The 22,467-nt window shown below is 27.3% G+C and overlaps 1 protein-coding gene across 15 annotated transcripts; it reads left to right on the forward strand.

Moving 5' to 3' along the window:
• The first annotated feature begins 16,474 nt into the window (after positions 1 to 16,474).
• Positions 16,475 to 19,901, forward strand: LOC137812599 (squamosa promoter-binding-like protein 13A). Of its 15 annotated transcripts, none has more exons than XM_068614691.2 (6): positions 16,545 to 16,683; positions 16,816 to 16,837; positions 16,926 to 17,022; positions 17,311 to 17,803; positions 18,484 to 18,617; positions 19,185 to 19,901. In XM_068614691.2, the coding sequence occupies exons 4-6, from the start codon at positions 17,385 to 17,387 to the stop codon at positions 19,784 to 19,786; spliced, it is 1,155 nt and encodes a 384-aa protein (XP_068470792.1). In that variant the 5' UTR covers positions 16,545 to 16,683; positions 16,816 to 16,837; positions 16,926 to 17,022; positions 17,311 to 17,384; the 3' UTR covers positions 19,787 to 19,901. The 15 variants fall into 15 exon arrangements, with proteins under 15 accessions (XP_090155200.1, XP_090155201.1, XP_068470802.1 ...); XM_068614699.2 differs by having other exon boundaries at positions 19,188 to 19,901; XM_068614695.2 differs by having other exon boundaries at positions 17,331 to 17,803.
• Positions 19,902 to 22,467: the final 2,566 nt, after the last annotated feature.

The following is a 22,467-nucleotide window of genomic DNA, read 5'->3' on the forward strand; positions in this document are numbered from 1 at the left end:
CTTAAAGTTTTATTCTTAATATGATATCAAGATATATTTTAATGATGTCGATAAATTGACATTCGTTGTCGGACCGCTATCAAACCACCAACAAATGTACAGATATACACACATAAAATGTACATGTTTCGACATGAAGAATGTGTTACATCGATTTTGGATAAGATATAATATATAAATTAGGACATTCATTGTAACAACGTTAAAATAAAAGCTAAAGACACTTTCCCCCATCATCACATAACTTCGTTTTCTCTCTATCTCTCCAATTCTCTCTCTTTTATCTTCATTTCTCACTGCATACATCATCTATTTTAGAATTTGATCGCACCACGATGTAGCTGAGGAGTTAAGGAACATTTCTATCGGATCATATTTTTAAACAGAGTAAGTTCATTTTTGCTCTAAATATTATTTATTTTATGTTTTCCTTAAGATTTAGTCATCAAATTTTGTGGGGTCAGATGAGAAAAGTAATCTTCTCAACTTATTCTACTATATACTGATTTTTTTGTTCTCTTTAGATAACTTGCATTTTTCACATTGAGGGGATAAAATTCTAGAAGTTACTTAGAAAGCAAACAATTAAGGTAAGGGAAGCTAGTTTTTTTTAATAGCACCTTAGGCTAGAAGATTTAGATGTGAAGAAGACATGGTCTCAATATTCAATTTCTCTTATAAGGATGTTGTATGTTTATATATTGTGTGGTACGTTTATATATTTATATATTGTGTTATTTGTTTATATATCGTGTTTATACTTTGAGAAATATTAGATTTTAATATTTTAGCATTTAAGTTAAATTTAAAGTTTATTTTTGAATATTTAAATATATTATAAATTTGATTAAACATATAATTATGGATAATAGAACTTTTGTTTTGAAATGTATCTTAGAGAAGTAGTTAATTAGCATTGTGGTTATAAAAAACAACACATTTGATAAACATCTCTAACTGGGTGTCTCCCGAAAATTGATGTGAAGGGGAAGCAGAAGCAAAGACGGGCATGATACTAAGTGGATGGAGAGATGCAAAGAAGCAGGACATGGAGGCACTGTTTTTGTCGACCTAGAGATGTGTAGTGTAGAGTAGTGTGTAGGTATGAAGTTGAAAATTGAAATGTTGGCTCGTGTGTAATTTATAAATTTATTCTGTCCTTATCCTTTTTGTTTGGGAGAGCATGGCTTCACTAACGAAGATGATTCCTTCTTCTCCCTCACCCGAAAAATTACTAGGAACCTTTTTGTTTTATTTTCACAAACAAAGTGGCAGCATGGTTTTAAATGTGTGGAATTCAAGGTGGTCCAACTTTAGGTAGTGGAACTATTTGTCCAAGGTCTAGTGTTGTAGAGTAGGTGTAGCACTGCTAGATTTAGCACTTCTTATTTGTCAACATCCCTAGATATTACACTGCCTTCACCAAATTCACAGACAAAACAATCGCTTGAGGGTAAACTTCCCTAGAAAACAGAGAAGGTGTGGCTTTTCTTTTCTTCTTCCTTCAAACAACATGCTTCCTCTTTGCATCCTCCTCATTACACTTATCAACCAAATATCTCTTTCGCCAGATAAAACATTTTCTCTATTAATATGTTTGAAAACTCTACACCATATTACAATTTTTTTAAAATATATTTTTTAAAATAAAATAATTTTAAAATTACATTAATCAAATTACAGTTATTAATGACCAGACAAAACCAAAAAATAACTCCTCACGAGCGAAATTATAGAAAGTTTCGTTTCAGATTCAACAATTTCATCGAATCCGTGTGATAGCATCTACTATACCAGGAATATCAATAAACCTTATTATTGAAATTGCTTAGAATACCCTTTTTTAGTTTCTAGAATCTATTTCTTAGGTCAACTCTTATTTTACTAACTGAAATCAAAGAATTAACATATATGCTCCGTCCAAAATGGCAATGAGCTAGGGTTGTAAATTTGTGTATTTTAATGTGTAGTTGTCAAAGTATTGGACTTATGAGGTCATTCGTTATCGAACTATTATCGAATCACTCATAATATATAATCTCACTTACAAGTTGACAGTTTCAGTATGAGAATTGTATCAGAAATCTCACATCGACTAAAAATAAAATATTTTATAGTATATAAATGAATGCATACATCACCTTTCAAAATTCACCTAATATTATATTTTTAAAAATTTATAAAATTAAGAGAGAAATTGAAAGTGGAGTAATAAAAGGGAGAGGGAAGTGTTTGGAGAAGTTGAGAGTATGAGGGAGAATATCCCTGGGAAGTCCTACTATGTGTGATGAATGGTATCTAACACATTTAAGTGTCTTGTGGTTAAAACTATGTGTACTTCAATTTCCCTTATGTACCACCAAAGCTTACCTATTTTTTCATATGAAAATAATCCATGCACTTGAAGAACGAATTTGAAGGGGTTTGTTTGAATGGTGTGCAATGATGCAATAATAATGTGTGTGTGTATTAAAATTTGAAGGGGTTTCTTTAACTGTCATGTCTTGAAATTTGAAACGTGCCCGAAGTGCAAGGGAAAGATTAGCCACAGTAATTAACTTCACCCAACATTTTTAAATGTAAGCCTCACATATTCAAATATCTTAAATACTCACGTCTATTCTAGCTGACTCACATCCACTTAGACTAAACTGCATCACGACACAGGCTTTTATTGAACCCAATTAATTAACTTACAAAGCTTTCCCGTTAATCAAATTAACAACTACTCCAAAATATTATACTTCTTTTTTATAAACATTAAATAAATCCAGTTTTCATCACAATTTTTAAATCTAAAGAAATGTAAAACATATTATAATATTATGCAAAAATGAAAATTGATTTCACTAAACGTATCAATCACATCTTAACCTTTGATTTCATTGTTTAGATTTTTTCTTTGGAAATATCAATGTAATTTTATATTTCATTTAAATATATAAATACACATAATAATAATAATAAATACAAATAATCAAGCACAGACATTTAAAATAAATTATAAATTTATACTTATAATATAAATATACAAAATGACATCGTTTTTTCAAATTTTAATATGAAAAATTACTTTAAACATATACATACATATTAAATAAACTTTAAACAAAAATTACTATAAAAACAACAAATTCAATCAAACTTTAAACATGTTAAACTGATTATATGAAAGATTTTTTATATTTTTTGGTTTTTACCTCAACAAAAACGTCAAATTACAATTTTTTAAGATTATTAAAAGGTGGAGTTTAAACTTAAGTTTTTTTTATCCATAAACTCCATATGCCGAAACGGTTTAAGTTATAAAACAATAATTTCCCTTAATAAGGTTTCATTTATAGGTTTTATTTAAACTTCGTATTCCAGATAAAGGAGTTATTTAAAGTTGTCTTTTTTATCATTCAAATTATCAATCGTATTGATTTTGGATTATTATTATTATTATTATTATTATTATACAACTTCAAAAGATGAAATTAAGATTTTGCGATGTGTGAATATTTAAGATATCGAATCATTTATTAAAATATAAAGAACGATAGCATAAAATATGTGTCTATCTGTCTAGAATTTTAACTTTGATTTTAAAGAATTAGACTCTTATTAATTCCTCATAATCCAATTTAACTAAATATTTACATGGTTAAGAAAAATTTATGGTAGTGAACATTTTTAATGACGTGGTTGCCGTGTCTTATCATGTATGTCACTTACACTATTCTCACACGATAGAGTGATTTTTTTTTTCTAAACAATAATGATATTATCTTATAAAACTTTAGAATTTCATTTAGTCTTTATAAAATTTAAATTTTGACTTCAGTCTCATAAAACCAGTTATTTAATCTCATAAAAATATCTTTAACATTTAGTATTATCGTGTGTAATGATTCTATGATCCTATTTTAAGAAATAGTTTTGACTAATTAAGTTTCTCATGTCCTGTTAGAAAAAAATATTCTATTGACAAATAATAATAATATTATTGTACTGTAAAGCCTTAAAAATAATTAGTGTTATTTTTCAATTTTTATATCTTGTACTCTTTATTATCTTGGATTTTTGGCTATAAAATCTATTGGTTTGGGTTTGAGCTGGTTTTTTTTTTTGGATATGGACTCTCATTTATTTGGTTTGGTTAGATTCAACTTTGAGTTTCTAGAGTTATAATCAACTTTTGAGTGAGTATATGTACCGCAAGAGATTCTGATGATAAAGTCATAATCAGTTTGTTACTATATCACTTATTTATATCATTTACTTATTAAATTTTTGAATTAATTAGATTTTTACTCTTTGTAACCTTGCAATTATTAAATATACTTTAAATGTTTTTTACCTATCTATTAAAATTTAGTAAAATGTTTTATTTATTTTAATTTAATTTTTTATTATATTAATGACTTCAGCCTTGTTCATACAGTTATATTTATATATTATCTATACCTATATATAAAGGGGATTCCCCTCTTAACTACTCTTAATATTTTTTCCTATTTTATCCTTATATTAATATTTAATTTTATTATTGTATTATGGTCATTGTGTCATTTCTTATTCCCCTCTTAACTGCTCTTAATTTTTTTTCCATTTTATCCTTACTTAATAATTTATTGTATTAATTTATTTTGGTTATTTGAACATTTTATAAATTCAAAAATTAATAAAATAATTTTTAAATTTTACCACTATACATAACCCTCGTATCTTACTTCCCACTTTCTCTCACATATATAGGTACCTACTCCCCACTTTCTCTCTTCACTACACATGACACATTCTTTTTTTACCATACTTCTCACTTCCTTTTCACTTTCATGTAAATAAATAAATTCATTCATTCTTTTAATTACCATTCTCCACTATTTTATTAACCTACTCTTTAACAGTATACTCTTTAATTTTTCATTTTAATGTTATTAAGATAAATTGTTTTTGAAGAATAAAAAAATACTAAAGAAAGAGAAATAAAAAATGCGGATACACACTACTCTTTAATTGTATACTCTTTAACTTTTCATTTTAATTTTATTAAAAAAAATTGTTTTTAAAAAATAAAAAAAATATTAAAAAAACAAAAATAAAAAATACGGATATGTGTGTCTGTGTTCTCACTAGTATTAATAAAAAAAATGTTGATAGGTTCTTACCCCGCATATGATTGAGTCTTAATTATTTAAATTCGAATTCACATAAATTATTAAATTTAGATTGGATGGAAACAGAAAATACAAATTGCCCCATCTCTTCATTCACCCGTGTCAATAATATAGTTGTACTATAATTTTTATTTAATATTTTTTCTATAAAAACATTTTTCAAGTGAATTCATACCTCAGATAACAACAATTATCTATTATTATATAAAAAATTATTAAATAAATAAATAAAAATATGAATAAATTAAACTAAAATTTATATATTAACAAAAAATAATACATAATTAAACTATACATATTATAAACAAATTTAACAACAAAATATTTTTAACATATATAAAAATGCTTATGCACTACATACAATTTAATGTTAGAGTATCAATTTAACATACTTCAGTATTTTGATCAATGTAAAATTTCATGCTAATTGATTACTGTAGTTTTTATATTTTATTAATGTGTTATTAATGAAGATATAGGTATAGATATTTGTTCATATGTGATAATTACAATAGATAGGTTGAAAATAATTAGTTATAAATTAAAACCAGAGTATAACCTCACTAGGGCAAAGTACTTTACTAATACAACAAAACCTAAAACACGATTCTTTATAAGCAAATTTCGATTATTTTGATTCTTGAGGATTAAAAAAAATACAATATTTTGTCTTTAAACCATATCTAAATAACTTATAATCTATTTTTGATAAAAAAAAATAAAATCTTATTTTCACATAAGAAAAATGCGAAGTAACTAATAAATTTTTTCATTTGTGATTTATGACCTTATTCATATATGTTATGTGAACTTAAAAGAAAAAATTATCCTTAACAAGATGATATGACTCATACATTTTACCATCATCAAAAGAATATTAATTGATAATCAATATGAGCAATTGGGATTAAGGGAAGCATCGTGGACCACTCAAATCCTCATTTTGTTAATGTGTTGCAACTTCTTCAATAGACTAGTTGTTAATATTAATCTTATACGACATCATATATCAAATAATTCAATTTTTCTTTTGTAAATATTACTGTGATAATATTTGTTGATAAAAAAACTGTAATAATATTTTAAAAGTTTAAATATATTGTAGCATTTATTATATATTAGTATGTTATCGTTAATGGTTAAGTATGTTCACGTGATTTTATTTTTATTTTGTCTTATAGCATATATATATATATTATTTTTTATTTAATTATTTTTGTTGTTTATTGTAGAAATTGTCTTCTAGTGAACAGTTATATTTCATCTCATAAATGTTGTAAAGTGAAAATATATATTTTTCTTTTATTTCAATTTTAAGATTTATTATGATCTTTTATTTTTAAAAGTATTATATTTCTTGATTTGACTTCTATACTTAAATCATCTAATTCTTATTTCACAGCTAAATTTTTTTATTAAATAGTTAACTAAATTTAGAGATAAAAAATAATTAATCATTATATTAACTAAATTATATATTAATTTAGAAACTAAAAAATTATTAATATTTAAAATGATATATATTATTAAATAAAAAATTATAAAATAATTTATAAATTTATATCTAAATTAACTATCTAAGTTCTAGTAACTAACATTTAAAAAACTAATAAAGATTTATTTAGAATATAAAATAGTAATTACTTAATGATTAGATATCAATTTAAAAACTATTTTATAAATTTATATTAATATTAAAAATTACTTTAGATATTAATAATTTTTTAATTTATAAAATGGTCTTTAACACGGAGAGAGATGTTTACATTTGACAATAATGATTAAATGCATTTTACAACAGTTTAAATTTAAATTAAGTAAAATTATTAAAGTAATTCAAAATTTAAAGAAAGTTTTCCAATAGCGATAATATTAATACAAATTATTAGTCATGAAAATAATTATTAGCCATTACCAGATAAGCATTTACCTTCCATCGTAACTTATTTCATACTCAAACTTGACATTAAAATAAAAAAAATCATTAAACATAAATTAATTTTAGAAAAAAAAAACTAATTTATATTTTATAAAATAGTATATAATTTAATTAATATACTAATTAATTATTTTTCATCTCTAAAATTAGTTTATATTTAATAATTTTTTAATAATAATTAAATAAAAAATCCTATCACATTAGTTAATACACATAGAAATTATAAGTACAATATGCAAGGCTATAACATATAAGCATCTTATTAATTTAAGTTTATCTCCCTATTATATATAATCATTAATAAAGTCAGATTTAATCATGTAACATGTTATATTTAAATATAGAAGACTGAAAATGATAATAAAGAAAAATATTTTTGTTGTGGTATTTGTTATGAATGGTAAAAGAAAGAGAATATTAATGTGTGAAAAGATGAGGGGTAGAATAATTGATGGGGAGGGTGACAGTGGGAAGAGGAAGAAAGAGATTACTGACAAATACTTAAGAGGTTAAGAGATTGGTCCTACTACTACTACTGTTACTGTTTATAATAGCAATCAGTGGCAATTATCATAAATTTTGTAGATAAATATTGAAAGGCTGAACCATGTAAGAGACCACAGCAGAATCTGCAGCCTCAGTTCTGCAAGGGATTCTCATGCCATTAACAATTACAGCCCACATCTGCTACACTGACTCCTTCCTTGCTGGTTGGTTGCAAGGTTTAAATAAACCCTTTTTTTCTCTTACTTACCCTTCCTAAGTAACTAAGGTAATTTTTTTAGTACTTTTACTTTTTATTTTATTTTATTCAACACACTTTTAAAATATTGTAAAATAAATCTTAGGGCTTAAAAATACTTTATTTTAATCTTGTTAACTTTTTTTGTATTTCATCCTCTAAAACTATTAATTTTAGCTATTATAATATAAATGAATTTTATTTTCTAATATATTATATTAAATCTTCCATTATTGAAAAAATCACTTTTACTGAATATTTGGTTTAAGAGAAATAAAATAAAGGAAAGGAAAAAGAAGGATTTTTTTAATATAAGTCTCAAAAAAAATTACAATACATTATCTCGTATCATCATTTTACAACCATTATAAAAAAATTATGAAATAAAAACTAATTTTTAGAAAAAAAATAATAATTAGTTGTTATAGTGATTAAATCAGAGACTATTTTATAGATTAAAAAAATATCTTTAAATTAGTTTTTATTATTGTTGAATGATTTATAAATTGGTATCTAATTAACTATAAAAGTTTTTGCTACCAAATTTAGAATCTAAATATTTGTTAGTTATAACTTTGGTAGCTAAATAAATATCAATTTAATACTTAACAATAATATAAACTAATTTAGAAACCAATTTTTTTAGTTTTTAAATTGATCTTTAATTTAGTCACTATACAATTAATTATTTTTGTCTCTAAAATTGGTTTTATTTCATAATTTTTTTTATTGAACTGATGTTTTTATTAGAGTAGTTTACTTTTTATTTTAATTATTTATAAATAAATTTAATTTTCAAACACATGGATTAGTTCTATCATGAAGAGAGGGAAATGTTGGAATTCTATTTTTTTTGCTATCTACTAAATCGGGAAAGGATTCAGAGAGGAGGTGGTTTAAAATATTTTAAATCTAATGAAAAAACATTTATCTTATACTTTAAAAAATTACACATGCGTAACATTTTATAATTACAATTGTCTTAACATACTCTTAAAGTATATTTTGTTAACATGTTGATATGAAGCTGATCTCAATTTTGATAAAAGAAAGTGATTTTTTTTTCTCAATTTAAAATTTTAAAATGTTTTTTTTTCCAAAGGGTAAAAACCATTTGCTAGTTGGAAACGTTTTTAGTGAGATATTTTTGCTTTAAAAAAATTACATTCTTGAATCTATTTATGGTAACTTTTATCATTACTTTCCTCAATTATTTTTGAAAAATGTAAATAATGTTAGTTAAACAATGTTTAAAAAGTTGAATGTAATTACGCACTTTGCTAGATAGGAGAAAAACTATATTAAAAAAACAATAAACGACATAAGTAAGATTTTTTTTTATACAAAAACAAATAGAAAAATAAATAAAAAATAGAAAAAAATACGTAAAATTAATTTAACAAGTATTTTTTAAATTTTTCCTAGGAAATACTATCTTATTTCTATCCATCTAAAACTAAAGATTGAAGGATCAAGTTAAATTTTTTTATAGTATAAATAATTTGAATGAGATGGAGTTTGAATATTTTATTATTTAATATAAGAAAAATATAAATATAAAGAATTAATTATTTAAATTTTATTTCATAAAAAAAATATTTTTCCAAAATATATTTTCTCTATATTTTTTTTCTAAATTTATGAGAGATTTATTTATTTTTTAAACTTAGAGTCTATCATAGTAAAACTAATATAAGTTGATTTGTATGTCTAAAAACATATGTTTACATGTACGATTTAATAGGTGAAAGATAAATTTATACTAATTTAAAGTCATAGTCCTAACTTGAATTTGAGTTTGATGATTAGGATTTTTCTGAACAAGTTTGAGTTTAATGGGGGGCTTTTAATCTCAACTAAAAAAAGTTGGTTAAATTTTAATAGCACTTTATAATAGAATGACTTGGCCACAATGTTTTGTTTTATTTTTATACAAGAATATGTATTTTGACTTTGTATTATTATGCTTTGAAAATGTAAAAAGAAAAAATGATTTTTATAGTTTGAGACTTTAATTGTGATTTGATATTGTGGGAGTGATTTGGAAATATTATAATGTTATCTTTGAATTGTTGGTTGGAGGAATATTTACTCATGATGATGATAAATAAAAGTGAAATTTATGGAGTTTTGAAGGTTGAGAAATCATTTTAATTTATCTCTTATTTCATTGAAATAGCTTTTATTTTGAATAATGATTAGAGCAAGTGTATATTATTTAGTAATTCTAGACGTGTGACAGTGTATTGAGATGGAATGTCTTAGGTATTTTATGTTTGTATAAGGATTGAACCACCCCTGAAATGATTCACATTTATTTATTTTTTATTTTTGATAAAAAAAAAAGCAAAGTGTATATTAAAATTTGATGATAAAAATATAGTGAAATTTGATGATTAAAAAAAATGTGAAGATAGTTGAAAAACGCGTGTATTTCCGTAGTATATATAGTATTGATTATGGATGAAGTAAAGAATGAGGATAATGTGAGATGTGAAAAAGTGATGAACTGCAAATTGAATGCATTTGTATATGTGTTCTGAAATTGTAGTAATTGAATGAAGAGATAAAAGTTATGAGAAGGAAATGGTGTAAAAGGAAGGTGAGAGTAATAATAAAGCCTGCAGTGCCACTGACTAGTCCATTGCATTTCCCCATCCACTCTTTCTCTCTATACATGGTCCCATTGCCTTTCCTACCTCAATCTAACACACTTCATTTTTTCAATATCTTATTACACAACACAATACTACCTAGTAATATCATCAACATTAACTATATTTCAAACATAAGATCACTGTCACAAACTCTAAAATACCATTACCATATATACTATTTATATCAAAACTAAAAAAACTTTGAATATTTTTCAAAAATACAAATTCATTGTACAAACTCAAATATGACAAAATCAAATGTAGATTTCAAATTACATATCTTAAGATATCATTAAAAACTTATGTAATTTATTTTTATCTTTGCAACTTGTTTAACCAAACTTATGCTTATAAAATTATCTCTCACAAAAGATTAAATGCGTTAATAAACTGTACTTAACAATTTAAACATTTCATTATATTTTTATACTAATATCCTGTTTATATAAATTGATTTGCGAAGAAGAGAATAAGTAGATTTACAGGGTAAGTAACATAAACACTGACACAGACACTGATATGATATGGACACAGACACGGAGATACATATAATCTTCAAAATGTAGGACATAGATACACGAATTTATATACTATATAATTATGAATTATATAACTTGACAATAAAGATTTATGTGTACAAGTATGTTTCAGTATTTTTTGTGGCAGAAAGACGTTTCTCATGGTTGTTTCAAAATGATTTGTTTCTTATTTTTATAATCATAATAAAATTTTATCTAATAAATTTGAGTTTTTAGAGAATTAATGTATTTCTCATTTTTAAAATTGTGTTAAAACTGTATTAAAATTGTCAGAAATTCAGCCAATGTTTTTTTGAATTGGACACTTCACCAATATATGTCCTACTAGTGTCATATTAGTGTTGATATCCGCTATGTGTTTTCGACACGAATGCACCATTTAAGAAGTGTGTTTGAGTGTCATAATTTACGGGTGAAGACTCGTTGAGACCTCTTACACTATGATAGAAAAACGCATGAAAAATTAATTAAAAAAAAATATTAAAACTCTTACTATTTTCATTATACTTTGGTACACAATGAATATCTAACCTAATCGATTACATTATATAATATAATTAATTATAAAATTATATAATATAGTAATTTGTTATATTATGTAATATAATAAAAAATAATAATAAATAAATTTATATAATATTATTAATAATAAATAATAAAATAATTTTATATAATAATAAAATTAATAACAAATATAATATATCACTCGAACACTTCCAAACTTTCACAAAATTTCTATTTATTTATTCTTACTTTCTACTCTCTTATCATTACCTCATTTTTTTCATTCTCTTTTCCTTTATTTTTTTTCCTTTTCACTTCTTTAAACCGTAAACATAAAGAGAAGATAAAAAAAAAAGTATTAAAAAGGTAGTATTTGTGAGATGAAATTTGAATAATAAATAAGTTTTCCCTATGTATAACTTTTTAATGTAAATGGTACAATGTCCCTACTTCATTTAAATTAAACTACTTTTACCCACAAATTATCTGATTCCAATACGATTATATAGATAATTTATTTATTCTTCATTATTCAGTTGGTCAATCCATAAGTCACATTTAATAACCTATTTTTTATTTTATTTTATTACATAATTATGATAGATAAACCTAACTCGAAACTAATACACTTAAAATTTCTGACTCATCAACTTCACCTTATTTACTTCTCGTCTGGCAAAACTAAGGATTTGACGATGTCAAGGTTGATAACATTCATTGATATATATACATATTATTTTTTTTTTCCATCTAGTGAAATTGTTTTTTCTTTTAAATTTTAAACTTTCGTAACAATGAGTGTGCATTGTATTATAATTATAACATTTATGTTATAAGTGTTTTTACAACAAGGACCAAGAACACTTGAAATGGGTTAATCAAGACTAATCCTTCAATCTTGGGCTGAATACTATCTTGGGCCGAATACTTCTCCTTGATGGAAACTCTTAGCTTCTCCTCTCGGCTGGTGCTCTCGGCTTCTCCTCTCGGTTTGTGCTCTCGGCTTCTCCTCTCGGTTGGTGCTCTCGGCTTCTCCTCTCGGCTGGTGCTCTCGGCTTCTCCTCTCGGCTGGTACTCTCGGCTTCTCCTCACAACAGGTGGGGGGTACCTGCAAGTCGCTCCGATGCCAAAGTCAGAAAAGGTTTAACGTTCATCAGATAAAATCACTCTTACCTTTTTTCTTACTCTGAACCTCTATTTATAGGGTTTCCTTAATGGGCTTTTCTCATTTTCTGTTGGACTTTCTTTTTACACCTTTTTATTATTTACACACTCCTCCTGTGGGTTTTAAACTTAATTGGGTTTCATTTTTATAATAATATTTATATTTTATTTTATTCTTTAACATATATCTTTTTCATTCTCGGTTTAAACCTCTCGGTTTCAACCTTTTTCCCTCGTTTACTCAATGTTGTTCTCGGCCTAAACCTCTCGATTTTAGCCTACCAGTACAATAAGTAAAATATTTGTCTTAATTGAAAAAATTAACAATTTTTTTTTTAATATTTTTTTTACTATAATATTCAAAAAGTCTAAAATTTACACTAAGAATGAAAATTAATTTGAAGTATACATTTATTAACAACATATTTAAACGTGCATATATAAGTTCGTAATGTTTAAATATGACATTGGATACCTGACTTGAGCGATTTAAAGAAGTTTGACCATTAGTGAAGTTATTTATAACAAGTGTCTAGTGAGTACATGCAGTCATTGAAGACAAATCTAACTAGGTGCAAAAATGGTGAACGTTATTTTAGTTTTTGAGGAGAAAGTTGAATGAAGAAAAATAATGTGTGAAGAAGATGGAAGAGTGATTTGATTGATGGTGGTGAAGTTGAAGATAGATTTATGTTAGATGTGATAGTGAAGTTTTAGTGAGAGTGATAAATAAGAATTATGAAGTGTTTCTTATTAGAATTTTTTTATTAATAGATATATTACTTATGTATTTTTTTAATATATCGTTTTTTTTAATATATGAGTTTTTTCTAGGTTTTTTATATTTTTGTATTTTTTTTTAATAATATTGTTTTATGTGATGACAAATGATTGTTGTTACTTGAAGTGTGAGTTTAGCTTAGACGTCAAATAAGATAATAATGATTTAAAAAAAATTATAATTGATAGAAGCCTTTAAAAGTGTAAAATATGACAAATAATTATTGTTAGTATCAGCGTGAGGTGGTGGAAGTCTTTGGGAGTATAAAAGTGTGATAATCGTTGTGGGTTAAATGAGGAAGGCATCAAAACCTGGAGCCCTCTGAATTAAAGGCGAGCGTCTACTGCAAAGGCCCACCAGCAGGACTCATGATTAGCCTTCTGCCAACAAACTACAGTACAACAAGGCAACCTTAGATTTTTTTTTTCCTTCCATTTAGATAAACTTAGACCTTAGCTTTTCATTTTCAAATTTCAATTTTTTTCTTTTGTTCCCCTCTGTGGGCTACACTCTACACCACCACCATCCCATTCCCAACTAGATATAATACATGCCCCTGATGGGACTTTTCTTTCTCCCACTTCACAATCATTACTAATCAACCAAAATAACATCTTTTCTTCATCTAAACCTTTATTGCAACACTTAATAATACATTTTTCAAAACACACTTTCTATTACTTTAAACATTTCTTCAAATTTAAAACACATGTCAATTCAATAATTCTCTCCCCTAATTTTACAATTTTAATTATTAAAAATAAACTTAAAGTTTAACTTTATTTTATAAAAAAATAATTTAAATTTAACTCAATCTTATAAAATTAGTTTATAAAATAAGATTTATATTTATTTATATATTATAAAATATTCTTATAAGTGAGATCTTTAACATTAATCAATAATTAGAGATGTTAAATATGTTTAGATTAAAAAATTTAGCAAAATAAATTACAATAGATAAAAAAAATACTAAATTAAATATTTTAATCGATTTATTTAACTCGTAGATATTTATTCATTATTTTATTCAATGAATTTAACATTGAGAAAGATAGATAAAGAGATAAAAGAAAAATATGTAAATTTAATTATTTAAATAAGGATGTATACAAAAAGAAATAGTCATGTCAACATAGAAAAAAAAAATAGTCATGGAATTCTCTCATTCATTGAATCATGGATTAAAAGTAACTTATTCTCACGTAGCAGTGTCTCAATCGGATTCGAGAGAAAAATTATCTTCAACCTATTTTAAAAGTTCATTCAATTGAATTTCATCTTATTCAATAAATTTATAAGTTCAGATAAGGGAATATTTGTACTTTAAATATTTTTCACAAATTAAAATTTTCTATGCAATATTTTATTTTGTGTTTATGGTGATAACGAGGGGCTAATGCTCTTAAAGAAAATATTACATACTGATTTTCTTTAGTTGTGTGATACTAAGAACAGTATAGTATAGAAGAACACGTTGTCTCTCTAAAGAAGAAATATTAACAACGAAAGATTTGATTTTTTATTTAGATAGAAAATTTTATAAATTTAAATTAATATCATTTTATTTTTTAAATATTTTATTTGGATTAGATAATTCAAATTTACTGATTTTTTTTATGTAAATAAAGTATTTTTTATTAGCATACAATATAAAAAGGTTATTTATATTTTAAATAATTTGTAATAGTTCAAAAATATTGATATTAATGATTTTTTAATTAATTTTTGTTGATGTTAGTTTTCGGTCAAAACAGTTGATATCAACAATAATTATTTGGGTTGATGATTGAATCATTTTTACACCATGGTTGGTTATGTTAAATTTTTTATTAACTAATATTGATTGAAAGAGTTATAGTTAATGTTGTTCTAAAGTTTTCTTAACTAACATTAGACAAAAATCCTAAAAAATTATTGACAAAGAAAAATATTAATATTGTTGAAATAAAAATGATTGAAAACACGAACATCAATTGCAAATATTTAATTTTTTTTTATCAAAAATAACCTCTCTATGAAAATCCTAACTCGTATTGAATGTGAAATAAAAATAATAATAGTAATAATAATAATGCAAATAAAAAAAGTATTTTCTAATCATATTATAAAAAAACTTAGTCAACGTCAACTAAAAACTAATTCTTGCAATGGTGGTCACAAATTTTTAATTAAAGTTGATTGAGAAATAATCTCAACCTACATTTTCCAGAAAATCAATGCAATTGATTTTGGTTAAAAAATCAGGACCTAACATCAATTGAAATTAACTTCACTTCATACAAACTGAAAAAAAAACGTGACTTCAATAAAACAAAAACACCATTAATGTTCCCATAAAAATATCTGACTATCATTGATTAAAAAATATGTTGAACCTAATATTATTAATAAATAAACACAGTTAATCGACTCCAGTACGAAGAAAACCTTTTTTTTTATACATTTAAATAATTTAATTACTTTTATAAAATTCTAAAATTTGAATATTTATATATAAATAATATATTTTGTCATAAAATATTTGAAATCTGTTATAAAAATAAATTATCTTCTTAACATTTCCATTGAAAGAGAGAATGAAGGATGAATCCCTAAACCCTAATCAGGTTTACTTCCTAAAAAAAGTGAATAATCTAAACAATCTACTGGTTGATTAAGGTGGTTGGAATGTCCAAAATAAATTGATTGGATTTGTTTTTGTACTTATTGAAATGTGTATTATTTGAATATTGTGTTATTATATATATATATATAAATAATATTTGTGTCCTTGGTGACAGTTAAACAAGGTGTTACTGTAGTGTAGAAAACTAAAAGAGGAAGATAATCCTAATAAAGGAAAGACATGCCATGAAATGTGAAACACAATGCCACATGCCTTGTCTTGAGCATCCATTCTTTGTACTTCACTTTCCTGACTAAAAAAGCTGAAAGCAACCAACAGCCTGTCCTTATTATATCTCCTTTCTTTCCTTTCTTTCTCAAGCTTAAAATGCCCCAAAGAGGCCCCATTTTTGGAAAATTGCTTTTTTTAAATTGTTAAAATATTCACTTTTACCTGTTCAACACAGCACATCATCCATACCCTTTTTGGCTTTCATTCTTCTTCTTCTCTCCCAACTCCCCTAGTATCAACTTCAACACATTATCCACACTTCTCTCTGCACAAATCCACACTTTCACCTTCTTAAGGTATGCTTTCTGCCCTTCCTTCTCTAAATACACCAATTCCTCACCCTTTCTCTCTCTTTTACTATTATTACTTTTAAAACACATCAAAGAAGAGAAACAAATTGGGTTCCTTAATTTAACTGTTCACTGCAGGTTTTGCTGCTGAAGGGAACAAGTAAGTATCCTTCACCTAATTAATGTTCTCTACAGACACTCTTTTAGTTCCTTTTTGACATCTTTTTGCTTTATTATATATCATGTAGGTGACTTTGTGAATTGTAACTCCGATTTCCTTGGAACTCTTTCAGCTTGCTAGTGTTGTTGGTTATTGTTACGTGTGTTCACCACTCTCTGCTGCAGGTTTCTTCTCTCTCTCCTTTTTGCTAAATACGGACAAACAAATGTGCAATATAGTTGCATATAAGGAGCCTATTTTATGGTTGTCTTTTTTTATTTTTTTAATAAATTTCCCCTCTATCAGTTTCCACTTTAAAAATCTCGTTGAATAGAATTTCGGTTGTTGCACATTAATCAGTTAGAGATACACTTTCATGAAGTTTGGTTCACCTTCTTTTTTATGAGGGTCTAGTCCAATTAATGTTTCCTCCCTGCCTAACTTTCTCTTTTCAATTTTCATGCAATTGAAAGCATCTTGGTGTGGTATACAGAAAGGGGAGCAAAAGAAAGACAAGAGGGGCTGAAAAAGTGGAAGTGTTTTTGGTATGGACTGGAATCTGAAAGCACCTTCTTGGGATTTGAGTGAAGTGGATCAGGCAAACTTACCCAACATGGAAACAATGGAAGGCTCAAGCAGATATGGAATGTTTAGAAGTAAGGGGGAATTTTCAGTTGACTTGAAGCTTGGGCAGGTGGGGAATTCTGGCATGGAATCAGTGTTGACCAAGAACAAAGATGCTGTAGGAGTCTCCAAGATCACATCCTCATCTTCTGGGTCATCTAAGAGAGCTCGTGCCCTTGGCAACGGGACACAAACAGTGTCATGCCTTGTAGATGGGTGCAACTCTGACCTCAGTAACTGCAGGGACTATCACAGGCGCCACAAGGTCTGCGAAGTCCATTCCAAAACTGCACAGGTCACAATTGGGGGCCAGAAACAAAGGTTCTGCCAGCAGTGCAGCAGGTGCATGTTTCATATGTGTATATGTACATGTCTGTGTGTATGTCATGACTTTTGCTTCAAATTTCTCATGATTTTCCATCTCACTTAATGTTGCTTCTTTTCTTTATTTGAATTGCCTTGGTAACCAAAGTAAAGTGGGTTCAAAACCTCAAGATTCATTCAGTATACTAAAATACTTGTATATTACTCACAGTAGTTTTTACCAACAAAATCTTTACTATAGGTAATGAGATTCAAACCTTTCTTGTAAATATGAGTTGTATCTGTGGCAATTAAACCAACAAATACCAAATACATGGCTAATATTTTAATTTAGCGTTGATGAGGGAGAGGTAGAAGCAGAATCCTAACAAAAAAGGGAGTATGGTTATATTGAAGATGGTTATGTTGTGCATAAAAGAGTTGTGAATAGTTAATTAGATTTACAGTAAGTGTGATGCTAATTTAGGAGACCAGGGTGTGTGATGTCATTGAAGTCATGTAGGTTTAATTGTACTTGATGGGATGATGCATTGATAAGCCCCCATATTGTGCAATGGTGAGGGGTGTATTATTGTGGTGATAAAAGGTGGATTAGGTGTGTTTTGAAGAGTATTATGATGTGCATTTTGATGGCATAGTTGAGAAGTTGACATGACATGCTACCAGAATGGAGTTGTTTGAATGATGAACTTGTGTAGGTTCCATTCACTGGAGGAATTTGATGAGGGGAAAAGGAGCTGCAGGAAGCGGTTAGATGGGCACAACCGACGGAGAAGAAAGCCCCAACCAGAACCTCTTACGCGGTCTGGTAGTTTTTTGTCGAATTACCAAGGTTAGCTTCCACTTCTACCTACATTATCTGAGTGGACCCATGTGTGCCTAGATTTGGAGCAGACATTTGCTGAGGATCCCCACGTAGGTACACAAATCTTAAGAGTAACAAATAACACACTTACACAATACCCTCATTTCCTCCATTCATCTCCACCCAAATCACTACAACAACGTGTCACTACACACACAACACAAAACCCTTTGCTTTTCTCATACACACACACCCCATCCCTGTACACTCTTATCTCTATTAAGTATCTGTCCACTTTGCTTAAAAATCTTCTTCTGCCACACCACCAGTTTTTCTTACACGGTTTCGACATTTCTCGACAAAACACACACACTCATCCATCAATTATTGGTTAGGCACCACTACCTTTGGCTAACACTCCCCATACACACCCAAATTCTGTACCCATCATGAATAGTACAAACTTAAATTATCATTTTTTCATCACCCCAAATATAGGACCACTTTGGTTAACTTGTTACTGAAATAAGTAATTATTAAAAAAATCACTTTTTTTTTTATTACATTAAAAAAACAAAGTTACCCATTGTGAAGCAGGTACCCAGTTGCTACCTTTCTCAAGTTCACATGTATACCCATCCACTACTGTGATGAATCCAACATGGGGTGGAATTGTTGCTTCTGGTGATGGTAGGCTTCATGGGCACAACCAACAGCACCACAACCAGGGTGAGCTTTTTCTTGGATCTTCTCCAACCGGTTATAAAGAAGGGAAGCAATTGGCCTTCATGCAAGCTGACCACACCCTCAACAACCAAAGCCCACATCTCCCAGGTGGGTCCGTGGGCCAGGCCCAGATGTTTCTGAGGGCCGGCCCGTATTCCGAAAGCGGTGGGCTTAGGTGCAAAATGTTGTGCGATAACCTTACAGGCTCGGTCCACGACTCCTCTCGTGCTCTCTCTCTTCTGTCATCACCACAGCCGCACAGTCCTGGAAATGGGTTGAGCCCAATGGTGAACCCGCATTCGATGCAGCCATTGGGCCTGAGCCTGCATGATCATAACAGCTTGGAGGCCGTGGATCCGGTTTTGGGCCTGAATGGGAGTGACCACCATTCTTCGTCGATGTATAACATAGTTCTAATGGATCCCAGGGGAACGAAGCCCCCTCCACTGTTTCCCTTTCAATGGGAATAGAATCTAATTCACCACTCTTTTACTTTCAAGGATTCTTTCTCTCGCACTATTTTAATTCTGAATTTATCTTTCACCAACCCATGAACTATCTACTATCAAGTTATCAAATTTTTCATCTCTTCAGAGTTATCACTTTCATTCAAAACTACCTCGTGCAAATTATTTTTCTTAACATTAAATTACTAAGTTATTTTCATTCTGTCATATTTCATAAGCTCATTTCCAAATTCATCATTCATCATCTTCTTGTGTGTGACCAAGTTACATACTTATTACACATGATTGTTTGAAACTTATTTGACTTAAAAACAAGTTATGAAATCAACTAAAATTAAGCTTAGATTTATATGCTGGCATTTGGATAAAGTTTTCATTAAAAGCTTACAAGAGAATAATAATTAAAAAAAGCCAAAATTCGGGTTTCTTTTGCTGTTTAAAATTATCTGATATATTAGACTTTCATTAAAACTCAATCTTACAAAGATTAAACTGTTATCTGCATGCATCTTAGTTCTGAATGTAAAAGATAAAAGCTTGGTTTATGGTTAGCAGGAACTGATATTGGCACGACTCAATCAAAGCAAAGGACCCAGTCATTAGGAGATTTGATTTGATTGAATTGTCCCAACATCCCCACCTAAAATTTTACAATAAACCTTAGCAATATCTACCTCTGTGTATGAAGAACATTTGCAAGAACATAGACTTCAGTTTTGAGCCATGTCCTCCTCCAACAACAAACCATTGAAAGAAGCCTCTGACGTTGTAGAAGAATATCCATTGATACGGCCTTTGTAGTTGCTTTCCAAGAACAAAACCTGTTGGATTATATAGGGGAAATCTTGGTTGAGAGGTCAATATCTATAAATTATTATATAAATTTCTCATCAATCCAATACTTGCATGATGCTAGAATATTTTTTCATATTATAGCTTTTTCATGTCCTTGGAAAAAATTAATCTCCCGGTTGTTGATGAACAAGTTTTCATAAATAATAAAAAAATATTTTTTTTAGACCAACTAATAAGTTATACAATGCGATTGATGATTTTGTGAAATCCATAAAAAAAGGAGTTTTCCTTCCTTGCTGGTTTTCTAATTAAAGATGATTTAAATAATGCTTCCACATATGTGCCAACTAATTCCCATTATTCAAATTTATCTTTTCTTCACCCTCCTCCAAGAGGAAAAGGAACAATAATTATTCTAGATTTTTAATGATAGTTTTATTTAATTCAAGTTAGGGTGTGTGTCGTTTTAATTATTATATTTTTATTTTTGAAGTAAAACTTCATCTTCATTTATATAATTTTTTTTTATCTCATTTTCATCTCCGTTGAGAATTAGTATACCAATATTCCAGTATGCACTCACCTTTTTACTCTCTTTTTTATACTAATAAAGATTATAACACAATTTGAATGAATTTAAGAATTCATATTTTATTTTTGAGCTTAAATCTATGTTGCATGTTAATGAAAAATGAAAAATATATTTATGACAATAATATATTACACAAAATAGAGCATCGTATGACAATAAATTATTATATCACAACTGGGACGATAAAATTATACTTATGAAAAATGGTTAGGAAAAAAATTAAGTTATCACACTTTTCAAATACAAGTAAGACACAATGAAAACGACAATAATTAAATCAATAAATAAAAACAATTTCAAGGTAGTTTGTATAGAAGCATAAATCATTCGATTTTATTGCATTATAAACCGAGAGTTTCATATTCTTACATGTAAAAAAGAAAAAAAAAATATTTATTTAAAGAGAACAAATAAGATAAACTTATACTCGTATTAATACTATGAAAATTCTATGCTAAAATTGGGACAAAGTTCAACAATTTCATGAGAAACTAATTTATTTGCCATCTTATCAAACATGCTGGTTTTTAAAAAACTGAACTCATCCTTATCTCACCTTGGTTTTACAGTTCAAGTGGCCATTTTTTTTTTTAACTTTAATATATCATTTACACAACTTTAGGTCGGCCCTCATTCCCTCATTAATTAGGAAATCTCCAGTTCACACGAAAGTGGAGTCAAACATTTTAATCCCAAAAGTGTTCCACTGCTGCAAATGAAATTTTTAATTTTAGCTTTGAAAGTATGAATAGGAGGGTTCCTCCCACATTTTTTTTTTCTTTTTATAAATATAATTTTTTTATTAACAATAAAAAATAAATAAATATGAACCATTTTAAGAATGATTCAACCCTTATACATTAATTCAACCATAACCTTCTTCACAGACTTACTCTAAAGTCTGCCTATACAAAACTCTCATACCTAACCCAGAGAAAGACATATGAGGCAAACAATCATACAACTTAAATGAATACGTCATAAGATTATCCTCACACAAATCAACGGATCTATCACCAATCAAAAAAGAAAAAATGTAAACTAATAATATTCATTATTATTGAAATCACACATCAACTAGAGATCAAGACATTTTATAGTACATAAATGAGTATAAACCTCACCGATTTTATAAAGTTGTAAAATTGGTGAGGTTTTACATCCATTTATAAGGTTGGGTTAGTTTAAAGTTCACTTTTATAAAGTTAAATTAAATTTAAAGTGTTAATTAAGACATTTCATAATATATAAGTGTATGTAAACCTTAAACCGATTTTATAAGATTGAATTAAATTTA

This window comes from Phaseolus vulgaris, chromosome 2 (genome assembly GCF_051622355.1).
Source record: "Phaseolus vulgaris cultivar YP4 chromosome 2, ASM5162235v1, whole genome shotgun sequence".
NCBI classification, from domain to species: Eukaryota; Viridiplantae; Streptophyta; class Magnoliopsida; order Fabales; family Fabaceae; genus Phaseolus; species Phaseolus vulgaris.